This window comes from Cydia pomonella, chromosome 27, assembly GCF_033807575.1.
Source record: "Cydia pomonella isolate Wapato2018A chromosome 27, ilCydPomo1, whole genome shotgun sequence".
Classification (NCBI taxonomy): domain Eukaryota; kingdom Metazoa; phylum Arthropoda; class Insecta; order Lepidoptera; family Tortricidae; genus Cydia; species Cydia pomonella.
In genome coordinates, this window is record NC_084729.1 from 7,384,491 (window position 1) to 7,402,865 (window position 18,375).

At 42.0% G+C, this 18,375-nt stretch overlaps 1 protein-coding gene across 6 annotated transcripts in view; it reads left to right on the forward strand.

Annotated features, from left to right (window-relative positions):
• The window catches only part of LOC133532456 (monocarboxylate transporter 13), a 90,351-nt gene that overhangs the window by 52,226 nt on the left and 19,750 nt on the right, over positions 1-18,375 (forward strand). For all 6 annotated transcript variants that reach the window (XM_061871135.1, XM_061871139.1, XM_061871134.1 and 3 more), the window contains 5 exons: positions 1,338-1,460; positions 2,203-2,346; positions 3,249-3,375; positions 3,954-4,133; positions 8,997-9,123. In XM_061871135.1, the coding sequence (XP_061727119.1) occupies positions 1,338-1,460; positions 2,203-2,346; positions 3,249-3,375; positions 3,954-4,133; positions 8,997-9,123 (701 nt within the window). The remainder of the gene's footprint in view (positions 1-1,337; positions 1,461-2,202; positions 2,347-3,248; positions 3,376-3,953; positions 4,134-8,996; positions 9,124-18,375) is intronic.

Genomic DNA, 18,375 nt, shown 5'->3' on the forward strand with positions numbered 1-18,375 from the left:
ATTTTCCTTTTGTTGCGGTACATCTTTTGTATTGCGTTTTTGAAATGTTTATATATGACTATTTGGTTTCTAAATAAATAAATAAACTTGTTCAAGTGCGAGTCGGACTCGCACACCGAGGGTTCCGTACTTTTTAGTAGTTGTTCTTATAGCGGCAACATAAATGCATCATCTGTGAAAATTTCAATTGTCTAGCTATCACGGTTCATGAGATACAGCCTGGGGACAGACGGATGGACAGCGGAGAAATAGGGTCCCGCTTTACCCCTTGGGCACGGAACCCTAAAAAGCGTTACGATTTTACAAAAACTGCTGGCTGAACTTACCTACTTGCCCATTCTCCTTCTCTAAGGGGGCTAGCGGAATTGAAAACATTTTTCCTTGGACGGACATGAGAGCATGAGAGAAACAGACAGGAATCTGATTACCTTGGCATGCTTGTGGATAAAATGCAACTTTCTCATCTGTTTATGAAGTATAAAAAGAGCCTTTACGAGCAGGCGTGGTAAAAAATATGTTTCTATCATTGAATATTTTTTGTAATTTCTGATCCTAATTGGGAAAAAATATCACGATGAGAACCGTGTCACATATGCCAAACCGTAATTCAGCCAAGGCCGGATACACAATGGGTCGTTACAGAGATACGAGCGTGTACGCCAATGTACAGCGTATCATAACGGTTTGGAAGTACGCCTTACCGTTCCGCTAACCTAACATTACCTTATTTATATAAAACTAGCTTCTGCCCGCAACATCTTCTTCTCCGGTCCTTCATAGCTAAGGATCGCGACATTCGCGACCATATATGCTCCGTCTCCATAGTGTCATTAAGCCATATGGGACACCTGACCGTATTATCAGGCATCTTTTCGCAATTTTTTCTAGCACGATTTTTCAGCTGTGTACGGCTCGACCCAGTTTTGAACCCACGATTTTAGTCTGCCACACACAAATTGCGTTGCATGGACAAAACGTTAATAAAACCTACCCTATGTCCTTTCCCGGGCCTAAAATTTTCTTTATACCTAATTTCATCTAAATCCATTAGCGGTTTAAGTGTGAAGAGGGTAACAGACAGACAGAGCTACTTTCGCAACAATAATATTAGTATACGACCGTGTTGGCCAAACGTTAATTAGAATGGAAAATACTAAAGTTTAACCATTACAAATTGAACCGTAAACTGTAACCGTCCGTATTTTTAATTCTAATTAACGTTCGGCCAATACTGGTGTATACGAGGTGCATGTATGAAATATTCGCCCTCGGCATTTTTTAGACACTAGTTTTATTCGTGTCTCACAATTCTAAATCACCATTTGCTTTGTCCACAGTAAAACTACCAGAAGATGAGTCGGCAACGGTCGGCGGCGGTCGCTTCACCATCGGGCCGGCGCCCGAGCGCGACTGGGAGATGGTGCCGCCCGACGGGAAGTGGGGATGGTGCATTCTCGTAGGTAAACCAGCAGCAACCCATACAGCAGATTTCAGCCTAAGGATCTCCACAGTGACCAAAGACTCATCCATCTTCCTGCCTCACACAGCTGGAATGAACTGTCGCGGATTTCCGGACCGATACGACCTTTAAGAAAAGAGCTTACTCCCATCTTAAAGACCGGCATCGCACTTACAAAGCTTCTTGTATTGCAGATGTCCATGAGCAACGGTAATTGGCGTAATTGCTTACCATCAGGCCATTTCTCTGCTCGTTTGCTTCCTATTCCTTAAAAAAAAAAGAACGGTTCCCTTAAATCTTAAACAGAATCAGCGGCCTACCGTGTTCAGATATTGTTTGGCTGTCTTCTCTAGTTCACAGCCATCGGTCCTTCGAGCAATGCTAAAATCCGGCAACTCTGAGATGTCTCGACGGCCTTACTTATTAAGATAAGTAAGGTACTCGAGCGTTACAGCTAGCGTTGGGGGAATTCAAGACTTTTGAGTCCAAATTTGAATGCTTGACTCGTTTTGGCGCTAAAAAACTTTGAAGTCTTTTAAGTCCCGAGTCTTTTATTCAATCTCTTCAAGCTCAATACAAAAGGAATCAAGCCTCCGAGTAAAGACTCCGTCAACAATTTTGTACATTGTATCTAAATTTATTAGTGGCAGTAAAGAAAATAAGCGTTATTGTATGGTGTTGACCCTTGAATTTTGTGATGTTTACAATTAAGTTTTCTTTTACTTAACCTTAAACGCTTCCAGGTGCAACGCTAGTGAACATCCTGATCCCGGGAACGATCAAGTCCTTCGGCGTGCTGCTGGTGGAGTTCAACGACGTGTTCCAAGCGTCCGCCTCCGCCTCCAGCGGAGTAGTGGCGCTGTGCTACTTCCTCTACAGCAGTCTAGGTAACACAGGCACTAGCCAACAACAAAATACTATAGAATCGTAACGTACGCTTGAATAATGCCGTGTTGTTTTTACACCCATCCACATCGCTCGGTGGCGTGCGTCCGTAAGCGCGTGTGGCAACCAACTATCTTTTGCACCTCATAAGGTGCGCTAATTCGTAGGCATAAATCCGAGCTCGCGCGGAGAGTTCCATAGGTCTGGTCTTGGTAACAGGGGGCACTAGCCAGGTGTCCAGGTCCAATAGCGGTTTTCCTGATCCCGGGAACGATCAAGTCCTTCTTCGTGCTGCTGGTGGAGTTCAATGACGTGATCCAAGCATCCGCCTCCGTCTCTCCGCGGCGTGGTGGCGTTGTGCTACTTCCTGTACAGCAGTCTAGGTAACACGGGGGCACTAGCCATAAACAAAATACATACTGTTGAAGCGTGTGGCGTTTTGTTGTTTTTACACCCGTCCACACTGCGTAGATACTTCGAGCGCGTAATTTTAAAATTAATGATATACATATCATTGGCTAAGAGGTTTGCAAATTTAGCTATTTAAACCTAACATCACCTTATCTTCAAAAGGTTTGTGATATAATATTAAATATCCAAGCCAGTGAAAGCAAAATACCACAAAAGTGCAAGTAAAATACTCGTAGATAGAACATAGACGCTGGTTGCGACATCTGTTGTGGAGTAGCCGAACTTCGGCGTGTGTAGCTCGGCTACTTGACGCGGGATGACACTATCTTCAAAAGTAAAACGTGTATTATAATTTCGTCAATATTCCCTTGACTATAAAGTTCAAATTATCATGCGAGGGTTCATAATCTCTTTTGAAATAGGTGACATAATAAAAAAAAATTAAAAAGCATTTCTTACCTGGAAATGTTAGTAACCATGTTTCACATTTCAGGTCCCCTATCCTCCATCTTGTCGGTAAAATGGTCGTACCGGACGGTGACGCTCCTCGGCGGCACGTTTGCGGCCTTCGGCATGATCTTCAGCAGCTGGGCCTTCAACATTAGCTACCTCTACTTCAGGTGAGATTTTGTTTAAATGCCTGCATGTTTCCGCCACGGCAGACGATGTGGTGGAACATGTTATGCTGAGGGTGTTCCAGCTGTGATCGCGCCATTACGTGCACTTCATCTCCACCTGCGGAATTACCAGAACAAAAAACTGTTGCGTCGTCGCCAAAATGATTTATAGTTTTTAAGAAGGTAATTTTATGTATGCCAGTCTGTAAGATTGAACGTTTGTTGCTAAACAATAAATAACTTTTGATTTGACTTGATAAAATATGTGTTATAATCTCCTAAGGCTCACACATAGATTACTTTTTTCAATTAGATTTTTTTTTTTTGTACTATTTAAATATTTATACAAGTTTGTAATTCAACCATAAGTCTATTTATATTGATTTGCCAATTCAATATTATTAGTTATTATATGATGGGACTTAGGAGAATTAGGACGAGTTAAACCACTTGAAATAATTTTAGCTCATCGAAAATGATTTCTCTAATTTCAGGAAAAAGAACAAGAATCGTCTGACACGCCCTTACCTACTTTTTTTTAAAGCTTGACATTTTTTACTTTTTTTAATTTTTTTAAACAGCTTCGGCGCGCTTGTCGGCGCAGGTGCCGGGCTCGCCTTCCCCCCGACAGTATACATCGTGACGTCATACTTCGTCCGTCTGCGCGGCCTCGCCAACGGCATCTGCATGTCGGGCTCCGCGTTCGGCTCCATCATACTGCCGCCCGTGCTGCGATACCTGCTCGAGACGTACGGATACAAGTGAGTTTAGTTAAACTGAAATAGATATCAAATACGAAAGAAAACATACCCAGTGCTGGGAAGCAAACACTGTCTTCTGCTTCCGCCACAGACTCCATAATCACTAGATCACATGAATTAATTTATCTTTTTTGACGCCAATCTCTAATATATCCGCACCGTAGATCCAACGCTGAAGATGGATTAAACCGTCACCGACCACAGAGCAACATAGACGTCATGTAGTTCAATTTCAGTTTTGACACTTCGGTGAAGTGTCCGAGTGGTGAGTGGCTTTTGTGTTTAACACGGCGTTGAAAAGGTTAAAAGCTATGGCGTCTTTTGACCAACTCTACGGTAAAAAAAATGCTCATACTCTTGTATTGACACGCGCATCACACACACAGTCATTGGCTCGAACCTGATAAGTAAGTATGTGTGTGTGCGAAATCGGCTTTTCATGAAGTCACATCTCCCTCTTATCGACGTGGTGTCCTTGTATTATTCCTCCATGGACGATACTCTTCTTCCTTGCGTTGTCCCGGCATTTTGCCACAGCTCATGGGAGCCTGGGGTCAGCTTGACAACTAATCCCAAGATTGGGCGTAGGCACTAGTTTTTACGAAAGCGACTGCCATCTGATCTTCCAACCCAGAGAGTAAACTAGGCCTTGTTGGGATTAGTCCGGTTTCCTCACGATGTTTTTCCTTCACCGAAAAGCGACTGGTAAATATCAAATGATATTTCGTACATAAGTTCCGAAAAACTCATTGGTACGGGCCACGCGCCACGGGTTTGAACCCGCTACCTCCATGGACTATACAAATACCTATATTGTGCGTTGTATGAGTAAGTTAATTTACTTGGTAAAACCGTAAAGAACTTTCGAGACTCAAATACATTAAACATATTATAACGGGTCGTTCACGTTTTTAAAGTCGATTGTTCGAAATGTTTACTGTATAAAGAACAGCTTTATCTACAGTTACACCCGTTGTTGGCTGACCAGCGCACTGTTAACAGTGGTTAAGTCGCTCGTTATGAAGCGAAATACAGTTTTTCGACTTAAAAACGTGAGCGATCCGTTGTAATCCCTCGTCTGTGTATGATTAAGATCCTGCCCAAATTTTAAATCATCTTTTAAAAAAATTTTCGAGAACAATTTTTCTGCTGCATAGGGCTGACCGAAAGGTTAATATATTTAAATAGATAAGTTAGTTAGTTTTGCCGGGCATTTTCCGCAAATCGACAACCATTGTGCCTATTTTGCGTGAAGTAGGTAGCGCTACTCTGTCTCTTTTAGTGTGCACGGAGTCCCTACTGTCACTAGGTATTTGCTCCTGTATATTTCTACCTGTTTACAGTCTAACCCCCTTATTCATAAAACTTTACGGGCCTGATTTAGTTAAATTATGATTTATCCCGTTCTTACAAATACGTAAGTCAAAATGCCAGATAAAGACAGACGATTCATAGCTATTCGACCCGGGTATGTCCTTAAACTACGTCCAAAAGAGAGGTATAGGCAATGTGAATGTCATCTCGCCTTGTGTGGTAGGGCACAGCACAGCGGATGTCATTCCAGATCTAGAGCAGAGCCCAACTGGGGAAGTACCTCCACGTTACAGAAAACCGCAGCCAAATAACACTTGACCCTACTCATAGTGTTGTGTTCCTGCCGGTGAGTAAGGTTGCCAGAGCTCAACGAGGGGGGTGGGGTTAGGGTCGGCAACGCGCATATAACTCCTCTGGAGTTGCAGGTGTACATAGGCTACGGAGACTGCTTACCATCAGGCAGGCCGTATGCTTGTTTGCCACCGACGTAGTATAAAAAAAAAAAGCTAATTTAGGCCTATAACGCTTTTATGAATAACGCCATAAGAGAATATGTTTTGTTATTTCCTCTTCATCTATGCTCTGCACATGGGGCTGTCGGTTCTACCCATCCTTCCGTTCTACCCATTAAATAGATTATAACTTATACTAGCTGCGAAACCCGGCGTTGCTCGGGTTAAAATACATCGCATGTTTAATGGTATAAAAAATATTTGAGGATGCATTTTTTAACGTAGATAATATAGATTTCTATCTTAGATATTGAAAGTAAGTAAGTAGTCGACCATTAAATATGCGGTGTATAGAAAGTATATTTAATTAATTAACTAATTGAAATAATTATAAGTTAAAATAAAAAACACCTTAGTAAATGGAAAATTTATGTTTTATTCACACAATTATTTACATATGATATTATACGTATTACATATATGATAAATACATTTACATATTACACATTATATGTGTATCCCAATGATTATCGTTTTCAAGTAGACCTAATCTTTGACATGCTTCACGATGTCTCAAAAATGTAACCATTGACAGTTTTTAGGTCTTCAAAACTCGTTGGACCACGAATAGTGTGAAGTAATAAGCGTAGATAGAAACATTCAGCGTTTTTTGGATGCACTGTGTAGACTCGTCCTATTGTGTTACACTCTTGAACACATCATGTCCTTCTACTTGCATTCCACGTTTTCGAGGATTAAATTGTTTACTTGTTGTATCCCATGTATAATAGCTGGGTACTTCTGAGTAAAGTCTTAGCAAATTGGTCTTTCTGGCATAATTCAAAAAACGCTGTTAAAGTTGTTCGAGTCGGTGGTTCCGTCGCAACTTTTTATGCCGTTTCTGTTGTGAAAAACACACGTTGTCCATTTTATAGGTGGACGGATAAATGTTGAACCGGTGGATCTCAATCGTGTATTGGAAAACTTAAAATTCGCCAAATTGCTTCGTTGGTATTAATGTAACGACCCATTTGATACTGTACTATTTCATCATGCTGGTTTTCATTGGTTAACGTAAAAACAGCCATATCACTGCCTTTATTAATATATTTGCATACATATTTTATCGATTTAACAGAACTGCAGTATTCGCCTTTAAATTTCCGTGCATGACAATACTCGCATATCGTATCCATTTTTCCGATGACAATACTTGGATGTTCATTGTATTGTTTTTTGCAATCATAATGGAAAGCCTGAAGTTCTAAACTTCCAATTTTACATGAAGCAGCTCGTCGTTGGCGTAAAGTAGTCATTCTTTCTTGTTTTCTGGTATTTTCCAGTTCATGTTGATCAGCCGATTGACGATATCGGAGTGATCTTACTCGACATCGTGTTTCTTCATTAATACGTGCTCTTTCCTCTTCGGTTAAATTTTCTCTAATTCTTTTTACTCCTTTACGAATGTTCAAAAGACGTTTTTCTCTTTGTTCTTCTGTTTCATTGTGACGTGCTATTTTCCTTCTTTTTGAAACCACTTTGGGTTTTGCAAATACTTTTTTTCGTCTTGGCTTTGTAAATATAAAAAGTGTAATAAAATTAACCAAAACGCATATCTTGGTTGTTACAATGATAAAACTAACAAAAACTCACTCACTTTCGGTTTATATACCGTTAGAAATCGAAATTTCTAGTATCAGAACACTCTAGAATAGTCAAATAGTTTTTACTTTCTCATTTGTTCAAATCACTTGAATTTATGTAATCACTGTTTACTCTTGACTTCAATTGATCTTTTCGCGACTGTAAACACGGTTCAACTGACAAAAAGTCACTGATTTTCGGTTTATATACCGTTGGAAATCGAAATTTCTAGTATCAGAACACTCTAGAATAGTCAAATAGTTTTTACTTTCTCATTTGTTCAAATCACTTGAATTTATGTAATCACTGTTTACTCTTGACTTCAATTGATCTTTTCGCGACTGTAAACACGGTTCAATTGACAAAAAGTCACTTATTTTCGGTTTATATACCGTTGGAAATCGAAATTTCTAGTATCAGAACACTCTAGAACATTCCGATGTACTTAATTTCGATCTGGATCGTCCGGATTAATTTCAATAGTTGCACACATTTCGGAACTTTCTAGAAGCTTCTAGATTATTATAGTCATTTCTAGAACTATCTAGAGCATTCCATATGGATTTTTTAGAACCTTCTCGAACATTCTAGATCGATTGTTACAGTTGTACACATTTTAGAGTTTTCTAGATTAGTCCAGAAATTTTTAGATATTTCTGGAACATTCCATACCGATTTTAGCAGTTGCACACAATTTTGAATCTTTCTAGATCATTCCAGACATTTCTAGAATTTTCTGGAACATTCCACATCGATTTTAGCAGTTGCAGACAATTTTGAATCTTTCTAGATCATTTCAGACATTTCTAGAATTTTCTGGAACATTCTATATCGATTTTAGCAGTTGCACACAATTTTGAATCTTTCTAGATCATTCTAGAAATTTTTAGAACCTTCTCGAACATTCTAGATCGATTGTTACAGTTGTACACATTCTAGTTTTGTAGATTAGTCCAGAAATTTTTAGAACTTTCCAGAAGTTCTCATGAGTTAGAAAAGGACAGATGTATATTTTTTCATATTTTTGCCACCCACAACCACCCACTTCCACCCACCGCGACCAAACTCTCTTATTCCCACCGGGAGATCGAGGGGTATTTACCACCCCAAAAGGAAGTTGATTGGAATTGGTGGTGGTAGAGAAAACCCTGTCTTTACGTACGCACATTAGCATTTTATATATATGTAGATTAGTCCAGAAATTTTTAGAACTTTCCAGAAGTTCTCATGGGTTAGAAAAGGACAGATGTATATTTTTTCATATTTTTGCCACCCACAACCACCCACTTCCACCCACCGCGACCAAACTCTCTTATTCCCACCGGGAGATCGAGGGGTATTTACCACCCCAAAAGGAAGTTGATTGGAATTGGTGGTGGTAGAGAAAACCCTGTCTTTACGTACGCACATTAGCATTTTATATATATATTAAGATTAAGATTAATTTTTCCAGAGGAGCAGTACTGATCCTCGGCGGGATCATGCTCAACGTGTGGGCGGCGGCGCTGCTGTTCCAGCCCGTGGAGGAGCACATGGTCCGCAAATACAAGGAACCCGGCGAGGAGGACGACAACCCGCAGGTACCGCCTACACGTGCCGCTGTCAGGAGATACACGACTGTCCGCACCTATTTATACAGCTTATTCAGCCCTTAGATATTACTTGGCGAGCTGAATACATCAGGGTATTTGGTAGCTAGATGCGTAAATCCCGACCGAAACCATACAGAAATAAGAAGTAATAGTGCTCACTCCATACATCAGTTTTAGTACCAAAATCGACAATAGATATCGAGGCAAACAAAAAGTCTAATGCTCAACGATTTGCCGCTAATATTATAACCAGAGTAACCGAAACTCTTTTTTCAACTCCTACACTTACTCTGGTTATATTAGCGGAAAATCGTTGAGCATTAGACTTTATTTGGTGGCTAGTTCCCTAGTTTTATTTTTAATCTTTTGAACGCCACGCCTATCGCACGCGGCGCGTAATCGTGAACCTTATTGGTACGCATGAAGGTTGATATTGGGCTATAGCCGCGCGCGTCATATGACGTCTTTGGCGGTCAAAAAGTTATAATTTTTAAAAACTATTAAAAAATTAGCACATAGGTTTTATTGACAGAGTGACCTGTAGTCGGAGTAATGTAGGAATTGATGATTGATTTAACAAATATTAGTGTCCTACTGAAACCGGTTTTTTATTATTATTATCTCCTTTATTTATTTTTCGTCTTAGGCTAGGTCATTTATAATATGAATATAAAAGTAAAATATAAAAACACTTCAAAAACAATACAAAAGATACAAACACATTATAAAAAACCTAACCTAGGGTGCCGCCAGCAGCGGGGCAGGGCCCAAGCTGCCGGTGGTCAGGGCCGCAGAGAGAGGAACCGTCGGACTATCCGCGCCGTGTCCAAGATCACCGCCTTCTGCATCTGACCCTTGATCCAACCACCTAGCGAGAGTCTCTCAAGGTGTTGGTCGAGACTCTTCGCTATGAGACCGTTCGCTGAAACGACTATTGGGACAATGATCGTCGAATCAACATCCCACATGGCGGTTATCTCGTGGGCCAAGTCTAGGTACTTGCTGGACTTGTCCTTCTCAGCTTTCACGAGATTCTCATCATGGGGGATGGTGATATCGACGAGCACGGCCCGGCGTTGCGATCGATCTATTATCACGATGTCAGGCTTATTGGCTACAATAGTCCTGTCAGTGATAATAGATCGATCCCAATAAAGCGTGGCACGACCATTTTCGAGAACTGGCGCAGGTGAGTACTTGTAGTACGGTACTTCGCGGTCCACAAGGCAGTATAGAAGAGCAAGTTGCTGGTGAATAATTCTAGCTACGAGATTATGTCTGTGCAAGTACTCGCCGTTAGCAAGATGAGAACAACCGGAGATGATATGCCTGAGTGACTCTCCGGGACGGCGGCATGCCCGACAAATGTCGACCGTACCGTCCCTCAGGATATATTTCCGATAGTTGTTCGTCATCATAACTTCGTCCGCAATTGCACAGGCAAAACCCTCGGTTTCTCCGAAGAGGTCCCCGAATCGTAACCAGTTCACCGACGCGAGCAGGTCCACGTCAGGTCCCGTGAGGGCCTTGTAGAACCGCCCGTGTAGCACCTTACTCTCCCATGCCGCCCTGCGATCCGCAGTACTTAGTACCACAGGTTTGCGCCAGTTCTCGTTTGCCAAGGAGAGCGGCGTGAGGTTCCTGTCTACTGCCACCACATCACGATGCATCCCATACTCGTTGTTAAGGAAATAATCCCTGAGATTGCACACCTCGCGGTTGTGGAGATCTTTGGCGTTTAGGAAACCTCGACCTCCACACTTCCGTGGGATGTACAATCTCATAACAGACGAGCGTGGGTGTAGCATACGGTGTGTGGTGAGCAGTAGTCGGACCCTCCGATCCAGGGCGTCCAGCTCGGTCTGAGTCCACCTTAGTATGCCAAAGGAGTATGTGAGTAGGGGCATTACCCAGGCGTTGAAGGCGCGCACTTTGTTGCCTCCTGACAAAAGACTGTTAAGGACTTTTGTGAGCCGACTGAAAAAGCGCTCCTTCACCGACTGTCTAATACCCTCGTCCTCAATACCCAACGACTGTGACATACCAAGGTATTTGTAGGTTTCTGATTCAGAGATAGATCTGAAAGACATTGTCTCAGAAAGTTGTAAATTTGTTGAATTTACAACCTTCCCCCGCTGTACATGCATAACCGCACATTTATCGACACCAAACTCCATGTTGATGGCATTACTGAAGACTTCGGTGGTTTTCAGTAGCTCCAACAAATCTTGGCTATTTGGTGCAAATAATTTGAGGTCATCCATGTAAAGAAGGTGAGAAATGACTTCACCCTCTCTCCGAAGCCGGCAACCTAGTCCCAAATCCTTCAGCAGGGTGCTGAGGGGATTCAGAGCTAGGCAGAACCACAGGGGACTCAGACTATCACCCTGGAATATTCCTCGCTCAATCCTTATAAAATCCTGCGGGCCAGGGCGGTCATCCCCACCTCCTGGTTGACGAAGGACTGTGGTCCACTGCCTCATACACGCGCTTAGAAAGGTTCTTAAAGCTGTATCAACTTTATACAGCTCTAAGACCCTCCCCAGCCATGAGTGAGGCACCGAATCATAGGCCTTCTTGTAGTCAATCCAAGCGGCAGAGAGGGCCCCCCTGTTCCGACGGATTTGTTGGCAGATGGTCATGTCTATGAGGAGGAGCTCTTTAGTACCACGGGACCCAACCCTACATCCATTTTGAGCAGTGGCCAAAATGTTATTAGCGACAACATGCGCGTTGATTTTTGATCTCAAAATGGATGTAAGGAGCTTGTAAAGTGTAGGCAAGCACGTGATGGGTCTGTAGTTCTTCGCTTCCGTGGTACTACCGGACTTATAGAGCAGGAAGGTGACACCAGTTGTTAAGGAAGATGGGAGAGAACCAAGCTCGAGGGCTTGTTGAAATTGTGCTGCCAAGCGCGAGTGCGAGCATCGAAACCATTTTAGCCAGAAGTTGTGCAATCCATCCGGCCCAGGGCTTTTCCAGTTCTGGGCCGTGCGAATGGCACAACTTACGTCATCGGGGCTGATGGTGACTGCCCCCATAGGTTCGATGGACTCGCACTCACGCTCGACAACACTCATCCAACTCCCCTCGGTATGTCCGACAGGCACCGACCAGATGCTACGCCAAAAGTCAGTCATGGCAGTAGCATCCGGCGGCTGCGTATCGGACCCACGAGGGTTGGTTTCCTCCCACTTCCGGAACACCTTCCTTTGGTCACTCTGAAAAAGACGATTCTGCTGGAATCGATCCACACGCTCTCTGTAGCGGCGAATACGGTTAGCCCATGCATAGACTTTCTGCTTCAGAAAGTCGATGCGCTCCGTGACATTGGCCATGTAGTCACGGGGCCTGATATCCGTCCCCGCGAACGCCTGGTTCACAAAGCGCATTACTCGGGGGCGATTGTTGCCCCCCCTGAAGCAGGTCAGCTTTGCAATGAGAGTCCTAAACGAGCTGATACGTCGCTCGATCCGTGCTTGCCATGCAGGGACACCTCCGGCGGTCCTAGGTGCACGTTCAGCGTCCGGGAACTTGACTCGAGCAACACGGCACGCCGCGATGGCACCGCAGTACATGATCGAGTGCGTATCATCTAAATCTTTACTAGTCCGTAAATGTGGCTCTAGTAAAGCGTTTAGGGCTCCCATTAGCGCTAGATTGCGTCTATTCATAGGCAGACGTGGTAATCGTGGCCTAGAGTTGGTTGTGGTGCGATACTGCGTAATCGCCTCTTCCAAAGTCCTCCTCAATTGCTCATTGGCAGATGTACTCACGCTCTGACTCGCAAAGTCCCCCTCATCGGTACTGAAATCAACCCGCGGCGCCCCCGATGCCAGGTCGGGTGCAGGCACCGGATCCGGCGACATGGCGGGCAGATCCCGCACAGAGGTGAAGTCCGCGCGAGCAGAGAGAGCCTCCTGGCGAAGCCGATCAAGTGTCGCGTCATCCAACCGCTTTAGCCGCTGAATGACACGCACCTGATCCGATAATCGCTGTTCCGACACGGTGATGGTGGGTTCAAGAGCCTGAAACAGAGGCAGTAGTCTTGAGCGATACGCGGACAGCATGGTTTCCCCCTCTGTAGCCCCATAATAGGCGCGCATGACGTTCTCATTCATTGTTTGAGTCCATCGCATGCGTCGCACTATACCACCGGCAGCGGGAGCCGTGGGCGGGGCAGGATGTCCCGCAGGCCCCAAGCGTGCCGGCAGCGGTGGCCGCCCTCGTCGCGCAGGTGGTCGTGGCGGCGGCGGCGGCGGCCCGCACTCGTCGCTGCTCGACTCGCTGGTGTTCGCGTCAGGCGCAGTAGCATATTCGTCGCCTGACGACGAAGGCGAGGAGCTGGACGAGGCGGGCGGAGGTGGTGGTCGTGCGCTTCGTACCGCTTTTGCCCGTGATCTCGTGATCATTCTCACTAAATATAATTATAAGTCGCCATTTGACAGTTTCATTCGTATGTGTATATAATTCTTGCACAATTCGTCTTGATTTATATATTTGATGGTACACATTTTAGCAGCAGTAAAAATACACAAAAACTGTTAAAAATAGGCTAAATCGGCGGTAAATATAATACAAAATTATTATTATTATTATTTATTTGATACACTAGCAGCTCTTGGAGCTGATGCGTGTATATCGCAGCACTTGTGTTTATTTAGCACTTTTTAATGTTCTAAAATGTGTATCTAGTCTATTTTTGAAAGAGTTCACTGACGGTGCACTAACAACAGTTTCTGGTAGAGACAAAACCGAACCTCTTCGACCGAAACAATCTTCTTTTTATGCCGAAACCGAAACTTTGGTCGGGCACTACCGGAAATTACAGTCGGCGTGGCCAAAACTTTTGGCATTTTTTGACCGAAACCTCATTTTCGGCTTACTTAGGCAGATAAGACCTACCGTTTTAACTGATAGCTGTAGCTACAAACACATAACATTGCTACTGTACTCCGGACGAGATGACCGGTCTGACATAGTGAGCCTGCCTATGAAGCCGATGGTCCCGGGTTCGAATCCAGGTTTATTTGTGTGATGAGCACATTTATTTGTTCCTGAGTCATGGGTGTTTTATATGTATATAAGTTTATATTATCTATATACGTATGCATATCGTCGCCTAGTACCCTACAACCTTTTCCTAGTTTGGGGCTAGGTTGATTTATTTATTTTATTTATTAGGAAATTATTAGAAATGGAATAAACTTTGCGCGCAAAAAAAAAAATAACTCAATTATAGACAAGTTAAAGCTTATCTAGGTTTTAGAACTGCTAACAATATTAACTGTAAAAATAAATTACGTTTGTATATATATATATATATATATATATATATATATATATATATATTAGACTTATATAATATATATTACTTAGGTTTATACTCTGTATCTTTAGGTATTTAAATAAAATTAAACAAAATCTACCCTCAAATGGCTCCTTAAGCCAGTTGAGGGTAGATGAAAATATTACATGATCAAATAATGTAGGTTAAAGTCAGGTCGTTTATTCACAGATCCAGGCGGTTTTGTATTTGGTTGGTTAACCAATAAATGTTATAACTACCCGAAAATGTACAAATTGTTTGTTTACTTTTATTTAAATACCTAAAAATACAGATTATAGTGCACGATTCAACAAGTATCACTCGAACGAACTGCAAACCTGTCACTTGGAAAATAAAACAATTAGAACAAAGTGATTTGTGTAAGATTGTGCCCAAATATTTATTTATTTATTATTATTATTTATTTACTCCGACTATTTAGTCTCATACGGGTTTTTCTATAATTAGCACAAATTATATTTGGTTTGAGTGTGCTAAGCTACGCTTATGCGAAAACTTATAATTAGTTGGGTATGTATCTTCCTTGCCACGTGCGTCATAGTCTGTGCGGAAAGAGAAGAGTTGTGAAATGTATCGGGCCCGATACATTCCACGACTCTTCTATGGAAGGTAGATGCAAGGAACAGAATCTCCATAGACCAAAAAGTGACCGACAAAAAACTATAAATAGGTGGCGCTACAATACCTAGAATACTTGAGAAAAAAATCAAATCATACACAGCGCACTTCACTCCGTCAATATCGTCTAGGTTCTTAGCTACTCTAGCGCTACTCTGGAGAGATTTGGAACTATTATTTATAGCTGACAGTTGGACACTTTTGCAACAGTTCTGACTAAGGAGATTCTTTTTTTTTTTAATACTACGTCGGTGGCAAACAAGCATACAGCCCGCCTGATGGTAAGCAGTATCCGTAGCCTATGTACGCCTGCAACTCCAGAGGAGTTACATGCGCGTTGCCGACCCTAACCCCCCTCCCACCCTCATTGAGCTCTGGCAACCTTACTCACCGGCAGGAACTCAACACTATGAGTAGGGTCTAGAGTTATTTGGCTGCGGTTTTCTGTAAGGTGGAGGTACTTCCCCGGTTGGGCTCTGCTCTAGATCTGGAATGACATCCGCTGTGCTGTGCCCTACCACATAGCGAGATGACATTCACAATGCCCATACCTCTCTTGTGGACGTAGTTTAAGGACGTACCCGGGTCCGATTCTGTTCCTTGCCTCTACCTTCCATAGACTCTTCTCTTTCCAAACAGACTATATATATCGTGTCATTCACGACGACGCGCACCTTGATACCTATTGTAATGTTATTAAAGGTTACATTTGACAAATCTACGCGCCATCGTGGATGACACGAACTTTATCCTCTATCCGCCCAGGGTAGCCAAGATGCCAATCGTTTACGCTCCGTTGCGAATGAAACGCAACTGTCTCGGTCGCACTAATATGGAAGAGTGATAGAGAGATTACCGTATCGTTCGCTACGGAGCAAACGATTGGCACCTTGGCGCCCCGACATCAAAACATGCCAAATCAAATGCAATTTTGATTTGTTAAAATGAAGATTGAAAATAGAATGGAAAGAGAGACCTTTTTATAGGTCTCTGGGCAGAGGTAATTTTTTTAGAAGGGATCAGCGAGATTTTGTTTTTTTTTAACCGGTTTTTACCGTTTTTTTACCGGTATGGATTTTTTCGGTATTACCGTCGCTTCAGCGGGTATTGCTTTCAAAGCGAAATGAGGGTTTTTGTGATTTATTTTGAAGTGTTTTTGAAAATGAAACCGTGCCTATATGGGATCACCGACATTAAAGTAAGCAATCCATTTATATATTTCTGTGTTTGTGTGTCTGTCTGTGCTGTTGGATGTGTTGCATGATTTATGTTTTAGTGAAGGTATAAAGGCTTTGACATGATGTTACCGGTAAAGGTTATATTTCTGCCTAGATGTTAAAATTTCCCACCCAACGTGTGCCAAATATTTTGCAATTTTTTTTTACTATTATTTTATGGATCTACAGGAAAAAAAAATGGGCCATGGAGAGAAAATGCCTTATGACCTTAAGCTAGCTCATTTTTCCATAAAGGAAATATTCTATTATTTAAAAAAAGAAACAAATCTGCAATGAAAGTTTCTTTACAATTTGCTTGTCTAATAATATTCTTGTATACAATATTTGATTTATTTAATGGATATTTTGTACGTCAGAAGAGTGTACGACCTGATGTTTCTTGGAGAAATTTTAACATTAGTATTAACTGTATTGACCAGCAGAATAAAATAGTGAGTGTATATTTTTTGGAATTTTTTGTCGGTTTGATTCCCGGACGAGGGAAGAAAATTAAAAAAAAAAATGCAGTTTTTTTCCTATTTAAAAAATATAATGTTTCCTTTAAGTAACATGAGCGAATGCAAACCGGAAAAAAATTGCACACAAATTACCGGTATTTGTCATACTTAAACATTTACCGGTTACTTTCTACTAGTCGGTCCCATTCGTGTAAAATATCATGTCAGTTCTCAGCAAAGGTGCCTTTTGTGTTGTTATAATAACCAGTGGCGGACTTGCATCCTAGGCCCCAGGCAGGGGCTAGAGGGCGGGGAGGGGGGGGGGCAGACTCCGCAGAGAGGCATACATTGTATGTAAAATTTGAGCTTAACCCCTTAGCCTTAACCTTAACTGCCACCCCTAATATATATATATATATATATATATATATATATATATATATATATATATAGCTGGTTCATAGCTGATCAGAATTCTTATGTATCACCTTAATATGTACCTATGAAAGCAATAAATGACTGAATACTGAATAGTCCTAGGGCAAATCCGCAACTGATATCGTCAAATACATAACTGATCAAATGCATCTTCATCCAACGTGTTGCTTTGCGATTCTAAATATCTGGTAATTGACAGACCTGATTGCTTTTTGTTCGCAATTTCTCTCTGTGAAAATCTACTTTTCTATCTTTAAATACAATTGAAATTTCTGGCGATTTGTTGTAAAGAGGCTATCGGCCGTCCAGTGGCGCCTTCGTTAGTGGAATTGTGTTTTCTAATACACCAATACATTTTGTGTGCCATCATTCTGGAGTGCCCCCTTACTAAATACACACAGACCATGTAGAGGATTTTAAGATCCTATCAGAAGAAGCAGTCGCGTGCCTGGGAAGGGCGAAATTCTAATTATAAGTTTCTCTATGTAATCCATTGACATACATATGCCATACGATTAATAAATAAATAATTTCTGTGCAATCCAGTATATTAATGTTATAGTCGGCAATGCCGGATTTAGAGGTCTGGAGGCCTCGGGACAACAAAGGAGTGGAGGCCCCAAATTATTTTCCAAATATAATGGACAATTTTCCGAAGTCTATTGTGGGGGCCCCTCTTTTGTGGAGGCCCTGGGGCTGTAGCCCCGGTTGCCCTCCCCTAAATCCGGCCCTGTGTAGTCCTATTGCTTCCCCAACTTTTGGTCTTTGTAAATAAGTAACCCCCTTATTCATAAACGTGTACTAAAGTTACGATGTCGCTAATAATCGTTTGTCTCTTTCCATCATACCATTACGTCGGAAAGGGACAAACGATTATTAGCGGCATCGTAACTTTAGTACACGTTTATGAATAAGGAATTATGTTTAACTTTATAGTACGAGGAAAAAGAAATATTGATTACATTACATAGAACATGATTGTGTAGTTCAAAGGCGATCTTATCCCTTTGCCACGTAGTTTAATTCTGATTATTTTTTGCTTCATTAATTAAACGGCAAATAGTGGCCATTTTTTTCGTTTAGGTATTAACTCAAAAGTAATTAATATATAACTATCTCACAGTAGATCAAAAATTGTGGATTTAATAGGACAACAACA